The sequence below is a fragment of the Schistocerca piceifrons genome, chromosome 3 (assembly GCF_021461385.2).
Source record: "Schistocerca piceifrons isolate TAMUIC-IGC-003096 chromosome 3, iqSchPice1.1, whole genome shotgun sequence".
Classification (NCBI taxonomy): Eukaryota; Metazoa; Arthropoda; class Insecta; order Orthoptera; family Acrididae; genus Schistocerca; species Schistocerca piceifrons.
The window spans coordinates 538,683,170-538,698,680 of record NC_060140.1 but is presented as its reverse complement, the minus strand read 5'-3'; the positions used below and the strand labels follow the sequence as shown (position 1 = coordinate 538,698,680).

At 43.0% G+C, this 15,511-nt stretch overlaps 1 protein-coding gene across 1 annotated transcript in view; it reads left to right on the top strand.

Moving 5' to 3' along the window:
- LOC124788820 (venom carboxylesterase-6-like) overlaps nt 1-15,511 on the top strand; it is a 184,084-nt gene that overhangs the window by 131,547 nt on the left and 37,026 nt on the right. Inside the window, exons 6-8 of the mRNA XM_047256100.1 lie at nt 6,146-6,296; nt 6,718-6,899; nt 14,276-14,405. Of these exons, the coding sequence (XP_047112056.1) occupies nt 6,146-6,296; nt 6,718-6,899; nt 14,276-14,405 (463 nt within the window). The remainder of the gene's footprint in view (nt 1-6,145; nt 6,297-6,717; nt 6,900-14,275; nt 14,406-15,511) is intronic.

Sequence of the window (15,511 nt, the reverse complement as noted above, 5' to 3'; positions counted from 1 at the left end):
ATCCCACTGTGAAGGATTGGGTCCAGCACCCGCAACGCAGAAGGGGATGCTGAACCGTAAGCCAGGCTCCCATAATCCAGACGGGACTGGATTAACGCCTTGTAGAGTCGTAAGAGGGTAGATCGGTCGGCGCCCCAGCTGGTGTGGCTCAAGCATCGCAGAGCATTTAGATGCCGCCAACACATCTGTTTAAGCTGCCGAATATGAGGCAGCCAAGTCAACCGGGCATCAAAACCACTCCCAAAAACCTATGTGACTCCACCGCAGCAAAAAGTTCGCCGGCAAGATAAAGCCGCGGCTCTGGGTGAACAGTGCGTCGCCGGCAGAAATGCATAACGCAGGTCTTGGCTGCCGAAAACTGGAAGCCATGCGCTACAGCCCAAGACTGCGCTTTGCCGATAGCGCCCTGCAGCCGATGTTCAGCAGCTGCAACTCCAATAGAGCTATAGTAAAGGCAGAAGTCGTCAGCATACAGGGACGCTGAGACAGACGTTCCCACCGCCGCAGCGAGCCCGTTAATTGCTTTTAAAAACAGGCAGACACTTAAAACAGATCCCTGTGGCACCCAGTTCTCCTGAACTCGGGAGGAACTATGGGAGGCCGCGACTTGCACACGGAGGGTTCGATGCGACAGAAAATTTCGGATGAAAATCGGCAGTGGACCCCGAAGACACCAACCATGAAGCGTAGAGAGGATGTGGCCATGTCGTATCGTACGCCTTCCGCATGTCGAAAAAGACAGCGACCAGGTGCTGACGGCGGGCAAAGGCTGTACGGATGGCTGACTGCAGGATCACCAGATTGTCGGCGGCAGAGCGGCCTTTACGGAATCCACGCTGAGACGGAGCCAGAAGGCCCCGAGACTCGAATACCCAACTCAACCGCTGCCTCACCATCCGTTCAAGCAACTTGCAAAGAACGTTGGTGAGGCTAATGGGGCGGTAGCTGTCCACCTCCAAAGGGTTCTTGCCAGGTTTCAAAACGGGGATAACAATGCTTTCCCGCCATTGCGACGGAAACTCACCCTCGACCCAAATACGGTTGTAAAGGTCGAGGAGGCGTCGCTGGCAGTCCACTGAAAGGTGTTTCAGCATCTGACAGTGGATGCGGTCTGGCCCAGGAGCTGTATCAGGGCAAGCGGCTAGGGCACAGTGAAATTCCCACTCACTAAATGGAACATTGTAGGATTCAGGATGGTGGGTGCGAAATGAAAGGCTCTGACGTTCCATCCGCACTTTAATGGAGCGGAAGGCCAGTGGGTAATTCGCAGAAGCGGAACTCAGAGCAAAATGCTCTGCCAAGCGGTTTGCAATTACGTCGGAGTCAGTACAAACTGCTCCATTCAGTGAGAGCGCAGGGACGCTGACAGGGGTCCGATAGCCATAGAGGCATCTAATCTTGGCCCAGAGAGACATGGAGGACAATGGTGGAGAAATATCGCTCCCAGCACTCCTGTTTGCGTTGGCGGATAAGGCGGCGGGCCCGCGCACGCAGCCCTTTGAATGCGATGAGGTGTTCTATGGAGGGATGTTGCTTGTGACGCTGCAGCGCCCGCCGGCGATCTTTAATCGCTTCAGCGATCTCAGGCGACCACCAAGGCATAGTCCTCCGCAGAGGGGACCCAGAAGAACGGGGAATGGCAGATTCTGCGGCAGAAACGATGCCGGTGGTGACCGAGTGAACCACCGCATCAGTGGCTTCATTAGAAAGAGACGCTATAGCGGCCATGGAGGAGAACAAGTTCCAGTCAGCCTTATTCATAGCCGATCTCCAAGAGCGCCCAGAAAGTGACGCTGTGGCAGTGACAGAAAGACCGGAAAGTGGTCACTACCACACAGGTCGTCATGCACACTCCATTGGACAGAAGGTAAGAGGCTAGGGCTGCAGATCGAAAGGTCGATGGCGGAGTACGTGCCATGTGCCACACTGAAATGTGTGAAGGCACCATCATTTAAAATCGAAAGGTCTAGCTGTGTCAAGACATTCTCAACGGTGGCGCCTCGACCCGTTGCTGCTGACCCACCCCACAAAGGGTTATGGGCGCTGAAGTCGCCCAGTAACAAGAAAGATGGCGGCAATTGGGCTATCAGCGCAGCCTGGACATGCTGCGGGAAGATACAGACTGCAGACAGTAACAGCCTGTGGCGTCCACACACGAACAGCGACAGCCTCTAAAGGTGTTTGCAGAGGGACAGACTCGCTGTGAAGGGACTGAAGGACATAGATGCAGACACCACCAGAATAAGTGGCCTGGTTCCTACAATAACCCTGATAGCCACAGAGGGCTGGGGTTTGCATTGCTGGAAACCAAGTTTCTTGTAGAGTAATTCAGAGGAAAGGGTGAAGGCTGATAAGTTGTCGGAGCTGACTTAGATGGTGGAAAAAACCGCTGCAGTTGCACTGGAGGATTGTATTGTCCATGACTGAGAAAGGCTTGAAGGGACTGGGGAGGCAGTTTACGCCACTGGGTCACTTTTTCCACCGATTCAGTACCCGTGCGAGTGACATCCATTGCGTCCGAGGGTCTGGAGAGATCCAGGTCTTCAGCAGACGCCAGAATCTCGACCTCATCCTCAGACGCTGAGTTTGTAGGAAGTGGTGGGACGGGTGCCACTGCACTGTCGTGATTCTTATGAACCTTTTTCTTCTTCTGTTTCTCTCGCTCTGCCTTCGGTGATTGAGGCTGGGAGGGCTTCACTGGGTCAGTCTCAGGGACGGACGACGACCGTGAGGCCCTATGACCAGTGACCGGTGGGTGTTTCAGCCACTTGCGGGCATCCGCGTTTCTGCTGGTCGGAACTTGCGAAGGGAGGTCCCCAAGGGACCCCTTGCTGGCGAGAGGAGCCGAAGAAGTCTGACGCTTCTCTGGCTGGGAAGGGGGAACAGATGTCCCTGATGGTTGGGGCGGTGTTTCTCCTGAAGTAGATGGAGCAGGAGCAATAGGGAGTGAAGTGCCCCCCACCATAAAAGGGGCAGGTGTGGTCTTTCGACTCTGAGAGCTGACTGGATGTTTTGCAGCTGATGTAACTGTAGCAGGAGTGACTGTGGCGGCATAAGAAGACGTCATGCGCACGGGATGAAGCCGGTAAAATTTCCGTTTAGCCTCTGTGTAGGTCGGTCGGTCCAGGGTCTTGATTTCCATTAGTTTCCTTTCCTTCTGCGGAACCTGACAGTCCGGTGAGCAAGGGGGATGGTGCTCTCTGCAGTTGATACAGATGGGAGGCGGGGCACAGGGAGTATCAGGATGGGATGGTCGACCACAATCGCGACATACGAGGCTGGAATCACAGCGTGAAGACATACGGCCGAACTTCCAACACTTGAAGCACCGCATCAGGGGAGGGATATATGGCTGTACATCACAACGGTAGACCATCACCTTGACCTTCTCAGGTAATGTGTCACCCTCGAAGGCCAAGATGAAGGCACCGGTGGCAACTTGATGATCCCTCGATCCTCGGTGGATGCACTGGACGAAATGGACACCTCGTCGCTCTAAGTTGGCCCGCAGCTCGTCATTGGACTGTAAAAGAAGATCCCTGTGGAAGATAATGCCCTGGACCATATTTAAGCTTTTATGGGGTGTGATATTAACTGAAACATCCCCCAGCTGCTTACAAGCAAGCAAGGCCCATGACTGCGCAGGGGATGCTGTTTTTATTAAGACTGAACCGGACCGTATTTTGGACAAGTCCTCCACCTCCTCGAACTTGTCCTCTAAATGTTCTACAAAGAACTGAGGATTCACAGATACAAAGGATTCATCATCAGCTCTGGTACAGACGAGATACTGGGGTGAATAAGTTTCATTGTCATTCATAGCCTTTCGTTCCTCCCATTGTGTGGCCAGGAAGGGGAACGATTTGGGGTCATACACATTCGCTTTAAAATGAGCCCTCGAACGCTTAGAGACTGCTGGTGGCTGGCCACCAGCAAGAGATGATGTGCCATGCTTCATTGCGTGTCATCCACCCTGATGCCACCTACTCCGAACAAGGGTCCTCCCCATGGGCGCCACCCAGCCAAAGCAAGAGCCACCTGGCAGGATGGCCATTGACGAGAGTCCCGATGCCCCAGGGAGATGGGTATCTACTCCTTGGCGTACATGGGGAGTTAACGGCGCAGGCATCAGTAGAGTGATCCCTGTGTTGTCAGGGGGCTACAACCAACAGGGTACATGGCGGCCCCACCACAACAGACTGGCTACCGTGCTGGATTTTAGGTAACATGTAGTCCATGGTCGCCGTCAGTGCAGAAAGTGGCACTGCACATTGCATAGCGGAAAGTGCACGCAGGAACGTATCCATGCCCAAGAGATGGAGAGCAGGCAGGACTGCAATGCAACAACGAAGGAGCTGGCGAAAGTTCTCAACGCAAGATGCACACAATGCACCAAGTAAGGCGCCCTTCCCCAACCGGCTCGCTCTTCGGAAAAATTTTGAGATTTGGAGGTCAAACCCGACAGGGGACCATCACATAAGGCCGAAACGTTTGAGACTCCTTTTAGTCGCCTCTTACGAGAGGCAGGAATACCGTGGGCCTTTTCTTACCCCCGAACCCGCGGGGAGGGGGGGGGGGGCAGGATTTGGTTAATGAGATGCACAGTCTAATGAGTGCAGAATATCGACTGAGAGTAAGTCGAAGAAAGTTGAAAGTAATGAGAACAGCAAGAAACTTATCATCACGATTGATGATCACGAAGTATATGAAGTTAAGAGGTTCTGTTACCTAGGCAGCAAAATAACCCATTACAGACAGAGCAAGGACGACATAGAAAGCAGACAAGCTCTGGCCAGAAGTGCTTTCCCGTCAAAGAGAAGCCTACAAGTATTTAACACGAGCCTTAATTTGAGTAAGAAATTTGTGGGAGTGTACGTATGGAGCAGAGAACTGTGTGGTAGTGAAACACAGACTACAGGAAAATCGAAACAGAGGAGAATCGATTCATTTGCGATCAGGTGCTACGGAAGAGTGTTGAAAGTTAGGTAGACTGACAAGGTAAGGAAAGAGGAAGTTCTCCAAAGAATCGGTAAGGAAAGGAATATATGGCAAATACTGACAAGAAGAAGGGACAGGATGGCAGGACATGTGTTAAGACATTACGGAATAGATTTCATGGTACAAGAGGAACTGTAGATGAAAAAACCGTAGATGAAGATATCGAATGAATACATCGAGCAAATAATTGAGAACGTAGGTTGCAAGTGCTCCTCTGAGATGAAGAAGTTGGCACAGAAGAAGAATTCTTGGCGAAGTGCATGATACCATTCAGAAAGACTGATATTTCAAAAAAGAAGTCAACAGACCAGAATGGAGGAATGGTTTCCGGCCGTGGTGACCGAGCTGTTCTAGGCGCTACAGTCTGGAACCGCTCGGCCGCTACGGTCGCAGGTTCGAATCCTACCTCGGGCATGGTTGTGTGTGATGTCCTTAGGTTAGTTAGGTTTAAGTAGTTCTAAGTTCTAGGGGACTGATGACCTCAGAAGTTAAGTCCCATATTGCTCAAAGCCATTTGAACCATTTTTGAGGAATGGTAGGACCACACTCGCAAAGAAGCGTACACATTTGAACATGATACACAATGTTTCCGCCGTTATTTGACGGCAGGAACTTCAAGCGGGCACACAGGCGAGCAGTGGAATGAGGCTTGCATACAGGTTCTGCAGAGGACGGACACAGGTGGTGCTCAATGCAGTTATGTTGCGGTCAGCATATTTAATGCTTACAGAACTAAAAATGGTTGATTCACTGTGATGAAATTAAGCGATTATAATTAATCAGAGCACCGTCACCCATAAAGGAACCTTTAAATTACTCTAAATAGATAATATACTAAAATCAGCTGTAACTATAAAAACTGTAAGGTAACCACCAAAGGTGGGCGTCATTCAGAGAACTTGCGGGTAAGACATATTCTTAAAACAGCAAGTCCCAACTTGACTTTAAAAGTATGAGTTCTAGGAATGAATCATTTGGATGGCGGGGATTGATGAAACAGAAATGGAATCCATTGCAAGAGCATAGGCATGCTTACGTAAAAATTTTCAATCATAATAGCCTTGGTTCCTATTAGTGACCTGATCATTCAGCAGTGTGGAAGAAATTTGCAATTTTTAAGTTAGTATCCTGTTTTGCTTTTTTCCAGCAAAATCTCTACTTCTCATACAGCGTATGGGCACCTAACATCGAACCGGATATCGAAGGTGCATTCATATCACAGTCTCCTATACGGGCTGTGAATGAAGGTCGCTTTAACCAGGTGCCTATCATGACTGGCGTGACCTCCGCTGAGACAGGTGAGTGGTCGCAAATAAATTTCATGTATTACTGCCTTATACCGTGAAGACATCAGGGCGAGTCTAGCGACGGTTTGAAAATCACCAAACTGCAAATATCTCGTAAGGCTTCGACGAAATGGCTTAGTTACTGAAATGAGAATGTTTCTAACACTTTGTTCGTAATTCTTGTTATTAAAACAATTACAGTACAATTAAAGCAAGTACAATAAAAAATGAAATCCGTAAGTAATTTGCAGAGAGGAAACGTCTGTAAAATGTAATTTACGAACATGTTAGAACTGAGCGTTGTGCTGTTTGCAGTGTACGATTAGGTATGTGCCTGCGTGTGTTGAAAAACTCGCTGTGTTGAAAAATAACAAGGGTACATAAGGTACGATAGCTACTTTGTTGTTTGTTGTAACAATATTTTTCCTTTTAGGTGCTGGTATTGTAAATAAGTCAGACCTTGTAACTAACCTTAACAAGACATTCGAAAAAGTGGTGGGACCTTGCCTACATTTGTCGACGATAGAAGAGCAGACTCAAGCAGCAGACAAGCTTAGGAACTTCTATTTTGGAAACGAAACTATCAGTACCGATCAGCCGCAACCTTTAGTTCACGTAAGTAAAGAATACTGTTCAGCTAATTTTTCTGTGTAGATGCTGCGCAGTAGGAATTGTATGTTAATTATAATGTTATCAACTGAAACAATGAATTTTCTTAACCAGTAGGAACAATAGCAGTATTAGAAAAGTGTCGTCTGATTTAGGCAGTCATTGTGATTTGGTATGTCTTCGGCTTCTTACCTCTAAATCTCTCCAGGCATTGCCGAGATAGTTCCTTAGACAGTGCACGGCCAGTTTCCTTTCCCATCCTCGACGCAATCCGAGGTTGTGCTTCGTCTCTAAATACCTCGATGTCGACGAGACGTTAAGCCCAATCTTCCTTCCTTCCCGCCCTACCAAACGTATTAGACATATTCATGAAGGCTAAGTTGGTATTTAGAACAAGGTGTAAGTAAAACGACAATTTCAGCTGCAGGACCAACGAGAAGAAATTTTTATGTCTTCAATGAGAGGATACGAGGTTACCAACGAACCTTCAGCTTAGTAGAGTAGAGCTATCTTGAGCGTCAAAGATATCGCTCTATTTGAAAAGACTAGCAGGTTTACATTTTGAAAGTCTGAAATGGATGGTCTGTTCAGAAATAGGTGTAACGTTCACAACACTCCAAAATTTAGGCAGAATACGAAACAGCTGTACCTGTTATGTCAGACATCTCTTTTGTCTCTACAGGAATTTTAGTGAAAATATTAACCCACATTGTTTCATGGCAATTAGCACGTTTTCCGGTTTTCTTTGAGACATGCAAATCTCCGCTTTCATGTTTATACTGCATGTACTTTTTTTATATTCTTATTAATGCAGTAGTGCAGAATCGGACCACCTCATAATAAATGATTTTAGGTTATTGCGGATAAAATGAAGAAGTCATGAAACTTGAGTCTGCTATTTCGTGACTTAGGATGCTCATGTTCGTGTTTTGCGTGATGCGGCGGGGGAAGGAGGGCTGGTGTTGGGGGGTGAGGGTACGTCGGACATGGACTGACTACTGTAAACAAGTTAAGATGGATGTAAGCTGCAGTAACTACGCAGATTTATGGACCGGAAATGAATCGATTAGAAAATGCTAAAATTTAGAAGAACAGAACTACTTTAAACCATAAAATTAAACGGATTACGTTACGTAGCAGCCAGTATAGATGTGTAATGTCACAGCAGGAGCCCAAAAATTATGAAGCAATGCGGGCTAGACCATGTACCCTTTATTTACATGGGTCTTTCTATACATTCGTCAATTTTTTTCGTAATCTTCTATCATCCATCTCATCTTTATCTACTTCCTCCTCCGTTCCCGTTGTTTTGACTTGAGTTATCTTTACATACTATCCTTTCCTTTTTCAGCCTTTCCTTCTTTGCTTAGTACTAGCTTCTGATCTGACCTCTCGATGTTCTTTTCTTTATTTTTTCTGTAATCTTGTCCACAGTTATGCGCGTTTTGTTTTCCTCTTGTAGGTAGTTCTGTTTTGCCATTTTGTGCTTTCTGTCAATAACATATATTTTACATCTCATTACCATGCTACATTTGCTGCATTTTGTATTTGATTTTTCACCAATAAAATTTAGCATTTCTTGTGTTGCTGAGGAATTACCTTTAGGCCTAGTGTATTTATCTAGTAATTTCTCTACAGCCTTCCCTATTTGGTCTCAAACCTCACAGTTCATCTTGTTCGTATTCTTCTCCCTATTTCAGTCAGTCGGTTGCTAATGCTCTCTTTGATGCCCCGCACAATCTCGGATTATTTCACCTTATCCAGGTCGTATCTCCTTAATTTTCTATCTTGTAGTAATTTCAGCTTCAGTATACAACATATAATTTATGATCAGAGTCTACTTCCTGTAGTAGAAATTCTTTCCGGTATAAATTTCGAAATATCTTATCATTTTATAGTATGTGTGAACCTTTCGCTCTCCACAGGCTTCATCCAATGCAAACAATATTTTTTCGTGGTTTTTAAACAAATTGTTTTGCGAATGATGAGACTGCGTCTTGCAGGCAGCTTCCCCTTTCTTCCATTTTCCCCAGTATATGTTTTCCTTTAATTTTGCCTTCTACTGTTTTACCCACTATCGATTTCTATTCTTCGACGCCAACAATATTTTCGTCTTCCTTAACATAATCTTTTTTCCATCTTCTATTGAGTCAGACATGTATACTTGTTTTATTATGGAGGGTTGTGTATTTGCCTCTATCTTGACTAAGGTAATCCGTTCACTATCCTGTTCATAATAATTTTGTATTGATAAGTCTATAGTTACCCGACCAGGAATCTTATGCTTCCAGCCACCATACCTCACGAAATTACTCTATAGCTACAATCAGTCTCTGTTTCTCTTTCAAGTCCTCCAATCCTCCAAGACCATCAAGGGGTTCGAATACTACACGCTTCGAGCGGTAAAAAGTAAGAGTTATTTCCTTCTGACCACATTCCCTTGAATAGATGGTGGATGGAGATCCAAATGATGGTTTACTCCCCATCTAGAATTTTTTGCCCAAGATCGCCATGCGGTAGGAGAATAGATTAGATGTACTTTTCGTTCCAATTGATCAACTGTGAGTATATCCTCCAGGATGTAGAACATGTGAGAAGAACAAGAATTTATATTAAATATTTGCAATGAAAAACAAATACGAGTATGCTAATCTACAGATCCAAAGTGGAACGATTGTCATTGATGTGGAATGAGCCAAACACATTTTAAACATGTTTTCATATATGAGTTAATAAACACTGAATGGAAGAATCATTTTACAGCACTTATCTACAATGATTCCATTACTGCACTGAATTTATACAGAAGTCAGATTGTACTAATATTCGCATTATTTTATATTATTAGTAAAACACACACACACACACACACACACACACACACACACACACTGAAATGCACACATCGGTACCTGTACTAAGAAATTCGTCAATGTATTGGAATGAGTTGCACACCAATAAAATCTTTAGGCTCGTCTTATAATGAATTTTATTGGTAGTTAAACGTTTTATACATGCTGGCAAGTTATTGAAAATGTGTGTTCCTGAATGACCGACACCTTTTTTTACCAAAGTAAGTGACTTAAAATCTTTATGAAGATTATTCTTTTATCTGGTATTGATTCTATGAACTGAGCTGGTGGTTTGAAAAAACATATACTTTTAATGACAAATTTCATCATGGATTAAGTATATTGGGAAACAGCAGCCTCCCTATATAGGCCTCTGCAGTGTTATTGAGTTCACACCACAAATTTTTTTTATACTTTTCTGTACCTGGAAAACCTTGGCTTGATGATTTACGACAAAAAATAATGTCATACGACATCATGGAATGATGAAGGGTGTGTTGGCTTTTTCACTTTTATATCCTCTATGTCTGAATATATCTGCAGTGCAAATAGAGGTCTGTGTAGGTGCTTGAGCAGTTCGCTGGTGTGCTCCTCCCAGTTCAGTTTACTGTCAAGCTGTAATTCCAAGAATTTAACAATATTAATTTCTCCTATCAGTTTGTCCACATATTTTAGACATATGCTGGTAGCAAACATCTTAAAAGCTCTGAATTGCATGTTGTGTCCTTTTTCAAAGTTTAGTAACAAAGAATTGGTGCCTAGGAGCCATTTATTAATGTCCATGAAAATTTCATTAACCGATCTCTCAGAGATTACACTTGATTTGCTGTCTGTTGCTATGTCTGTATCATTCACAAACGAAACAAACTTGGCTTGGGTAAAATTATTGATGAAGAGTCATTGGTATACACAAGAAAAAAAAAAGGACCCTAAGGTGGAGCCTTGTGGGATGTCACAGGTAACTTGTTCCTAGTTGGATGATGCCTGATAGCTTATTAATGTCTCTTTCCTAATGACACCCTTTGTTTCCTGTCAAAGATATGGTATCACATTTTGTAGCATGTCCTGTTATACAATAATATTCTAATTTACTTAACAGATATTGGGATTTATACATCAAGGGCCTTTAACAGATCACATAATATATCAGTAGCCCATAATTTATTGCATAATGAATAAAGTTCATATTCACTGTATGTGTAGATAGCCTTCTCAGTATTATAACTCTCTAGCAATCTGAACTCGGACTTGGACAATATGTTGTTTGTTGTCAGATGGTTAAGAAGCTGATTATATAATTTTGTTGTTCTTGTTGTTGGTGGTGGTAGTGTTGTGATCTCCAATCCAAAGGCTGATTTGATGTAGTTCTTCATCTCCGAGTAACTGCTGCAACCTACAACCTTTTGAATCTGCTTAGTGTATTCATCTCTTGGTCTCCCTCTACTATTTTTACTCTCAACGATTCCCTCCAACATTAAATTGGTGATGATGCCTCAGAACGTGTCCTCCTAACCGATCCCTTCTTTTAGTCAAATTCCGTCACAAATTCCTCTTCTCCCAATACTCTTCAGAACCTCCTCCTTAGTTATGTGATCCACCCATCTAATCTTTAACCTTCTACTGTAACACCTCATTTCAAAATTTTCTATTCTCTCCCTGTCCAAACGGTTTGTCGTCTATGTTTCACTTCCATATAGAGCTACACTCCATACAAATACTTTCAGGAAAGACTTCCTGATGCTTAAATCTCGATGTTAACCAATTTCTCTTCTTGAGAAACGCTTTCCTTGACATTGCCAGCCTACATTTTATATCCTCCCTACTTTGACCATCGTCAGTTATTTTGCTGCCCATATAGCAAAACCCATCTACTACTTTAAGTGTCTCATTTTCTAGTCTAATTCCTCCAGCATAACTTGATTTAATTCGATACATTCCATTATCCTCGTTTTGCTTTTGTTGATGTTCATCTTATATCTTCCTTTCTAGAGACTGTCCATTAAGTTTTACTGCTCTTCCAAGTCCTTTGCTGTCTCTGACAGAATTACAATATCGTCGACAAGTCTCAAGGTTTTTATTTATTCCCCCTGGATTTTAATTCCTACTCCAAATTTTTCTTTTGTTTCATTTACTGCTTGCTGAATATACAGATTGAATAACATCGGTTATAGGCTACTACCCTGTCACACCCCCTTCTCAACAACTACTTCCTTTTCGCGCCCCTCGACTCTTTATAACTTCATCTGGTTTCTACACAAATTGTAAATAGCCTTTCGCTCCCTGTGTTTTACCCCTGCCTCATCCAGAATTTGAACGAAAGTATTCCAGTCAACATTGTCAAATGCTTTCTCTAAGTCTACAAATGCTATAAACGTAGGTCGTAGGATCAGTATTGCCTCACGTGTTCCTACATTTCTACGAAATCCAAACTGATCTGAGAGAGATCGGGTTCTTCCAGTTATTCCATTCGTCTGTAAAGGGTTCATGTTAGTAATTCGCAAGCGTAACTTATTACACCGATAGTTCGGTAATTTTCACACCTGTCAGCACCTGTTTTGTCGGAATTGAAATTATTATATTCTTCGTTATGTCTGAGGATATTTCGTCTGTCTTATACAGCTTGCTCACCAGATGAAATAGTTTCGACATGGCTGGCTCTCCCAAGGGTTTCAGTGGTATATTACATTTTCTAAAATTTTTGAGAATGCTGGCAAAAGTAAAATTGGATGGAATCTTGACGTTATTTCTTTACCTCCTTTTTTAAACAAAGGCTTAACTTCGGTATATTTCAAAATCAACGAAATATCCCACTGATATACGACTTGTTGCACTGATAACTTAATATGTAACTAAACTCAGAAGCGCATTCTTTAATTAGCTTTGTTGATATTTCATGGTAACGAATGCAGTTTTTTGATTTTAAAGATTTTCTGATAGACGTTACTTCTGCTTGGGTAGTGAGGGTCATATTCATGTTAGTGAAGTAATATGCACTGTCTGGGGTGAGGAGCTCCATGGCAGCATCTACTGAACATGACAGCCCCATCATTTGAGTAAGGGTTATGAAATGTTTTGTAAAAGTTTGTTAATGTTATTTGCCCCTCTTCATGTCTGGTTCCACCAGCCTCCTCTTTCACCATATCCCAGATTGTGTTGATCTTTTTCTTGTATTGTATTTGCTCTGCCATCTGTATTATTAACTTTAATATTTTGCCTTACGTCTGGTAACGTCCTATAGCATCAACATCAGAGCTGTTTCTTACTGGTAGATAGAGTTTCCTATTTATTTTATACGACAGCATTAATCTTTGAGTAATCCATGCTTCATTTGTAAGCTTTGGTGTAATTTGGGTTAGTTTTTTTGGAAAATAGCGTTCAGATAAGTCAAGTATTTTATTAAGAAGAGTGTTGTACATTTCATTAACGATATTAGCGCTGTATGCATCACTCCAGTTCATGTCTTTGAAGATTGTCCGAAAATAATGAATTTTTGGTTTACCAACCAGTCTCTTGCATTCCGATGTAATAGATGTTATGTCCTGTTCATTGTTAAGATTTAACAACAGGACATGTATGTCATGGTTCAAATGGCTCTGAGCACTATGGGACTTAACACCTGAGGTCATCAGTCCCCTAGAACTTAGAACTACTTAAACCTAACTAACCTAAGGACATCACACACATCCATGCCCGAGGCAGGATTCGAACCTGCGACCGTAGCGGTCGCGCGGTTCCAGACTGTAGCGCCATTAACCCCGTGGCCACAAGTATGTCATGGTCTGGGTGACGATTGACTATTAGTTTTGTAATATCATTTTGTTCATAAGACATTTCTGTAAGGATACTATCAGTGGCTCTCAGTGAACAATTAAGTGCCTTAGTTGGAAAGTTTACAGTGGGAATTAAGTCGAATGATAGTGCTGTGAATCAAATAGATTCTTGCTTGGTGAGTTTTTAAGAAAATCTACGTTAAAGTTACCAACAACAATTCCTTAGTTTTTGTTGTTACATAGGCCACTAGAGTTTTAAGGTGATATACGAACCAATTAAAATTACCTGGAGGTGATATACTGTTATGAAAGGTATATTATGAAATGCTACTTCCGTTGCACTTGCTTCCATATATGTTGCTATAGGTAAAATTTATGAATGTCAGTGTTCTTAAATTTATCACAGTTCCTACTGAGTGTTGCAATTCCTCCTTCTGCAAGTGCATGAGCACTGTATCCACTTGGGCTCTGGTATTGACTACCTTCTGGGTTTCGTGGACATCTTCGCTACATGAAAATCAGCACAGAAATGTTGATTTTAATCAATGATTTTGGGGTACATTATGGAAATCATAAATTGTGTGTTATCCATTTTCCAGCAAAATTATGAAGATTAACATTTTTAGCGCCCAACAACATTTGAACGACTTACCACCACATAAACTTCCGCTGCACTGTCGTACTTAGGGAGTACAGTACGTACCTTAGACTGTGGTTTATAATTCAGTGTACTTACGTAACAAATATCTCATTGTAGCAGCTTGATGTAGATTTAAATTTCTTCAACCCCACTGATGCAATGGTGAGAAGAATAACGGAAGTAACTAACTTGTCAGTCTACTACTATGAGTTCGACTATCATTCGGATGATACCTTCGTGAACGAATTTGGTAAGTCAAAAGAGCTATATTCTAAGATTAATACTGAAGATGTTGAGAACTATATGTTCTATGGCATTCATAGAACTATGAAAAATTAATTGGATTATTGTTAGTTAAGAAGAAGCTTTTGGAATGCTATTTTGTGTGAAGCAAAAAGCAGATAGTATGGTTGAATATTATACTAAAGAATAACCTAGAGATGAAGAAAGAAGTGCTGAAGCTTGAAAACTGTTAAAGAATGCAACACAAACATAATGAAGTGAATTTCAGAACTAAAATAAGTTCCTTGTAAAAATCAAACAATGGAAAATCCAGGGTGGAATGTAACAATGCCTGAGAAGGAAAGTTGCTACTCACCATATAGCGGAGATGCTGAGTCGCGATAGGCACAACAAAAAGATTCACACAATTAAAGCTTTCGGCCATTAAGGCCTTTGTCAGCAGTAGACATGCATACACACACGCACACACACACACACACACTCACGTAAACGCGTTTACGCGCGCGTGTGTGTGTGTGTGCGTGTGTGTATGTTGTGTCTACTGCTGACAAAGGCCTTAATGGCCGAAAGCTTTAATAGTGTGAATAAGTTCATTGTGAATAGTTTTGACACAGAAAACAGTTGCAATTCAAATACAGAAGGATCTACACAGAAAACGGCATACCATAAAACTTTTCGCGTATGCCTTTTAAAGTGCAAAACTGAAAAGTGTAGTTTCCTGTGACTGTGGGTATCACACTTTGTAGATATATGAAATGTAATGAGCACGTAGGCTCAGTCGTGGGTAATGCAATGGTATACTACGGTTTATTGGTAGAATACTGGGGAAATGCAATCAGTCTACAAAGGAGATTGCTTAAAAATCACTCGTGCAGCCCATCCTAGACTGCTGCTCTCAAGTGTGTGGGACCAAATAGGACTAACAGTGGACATTGAACGAATGGTCACATGTTTGTCTGACCCGTGGGAGAGTGTCACAAAGATGGTACAGAAACTGAATTGCCAGACTCTTGAGGGCAGAACTAAACTGTCTCGAGAAACCCTGTTCCCAAGGTTTCAGGAACCGGTTTTAACACTTGAATACTCACAATGGTGACATAGGTCACCCAGCGA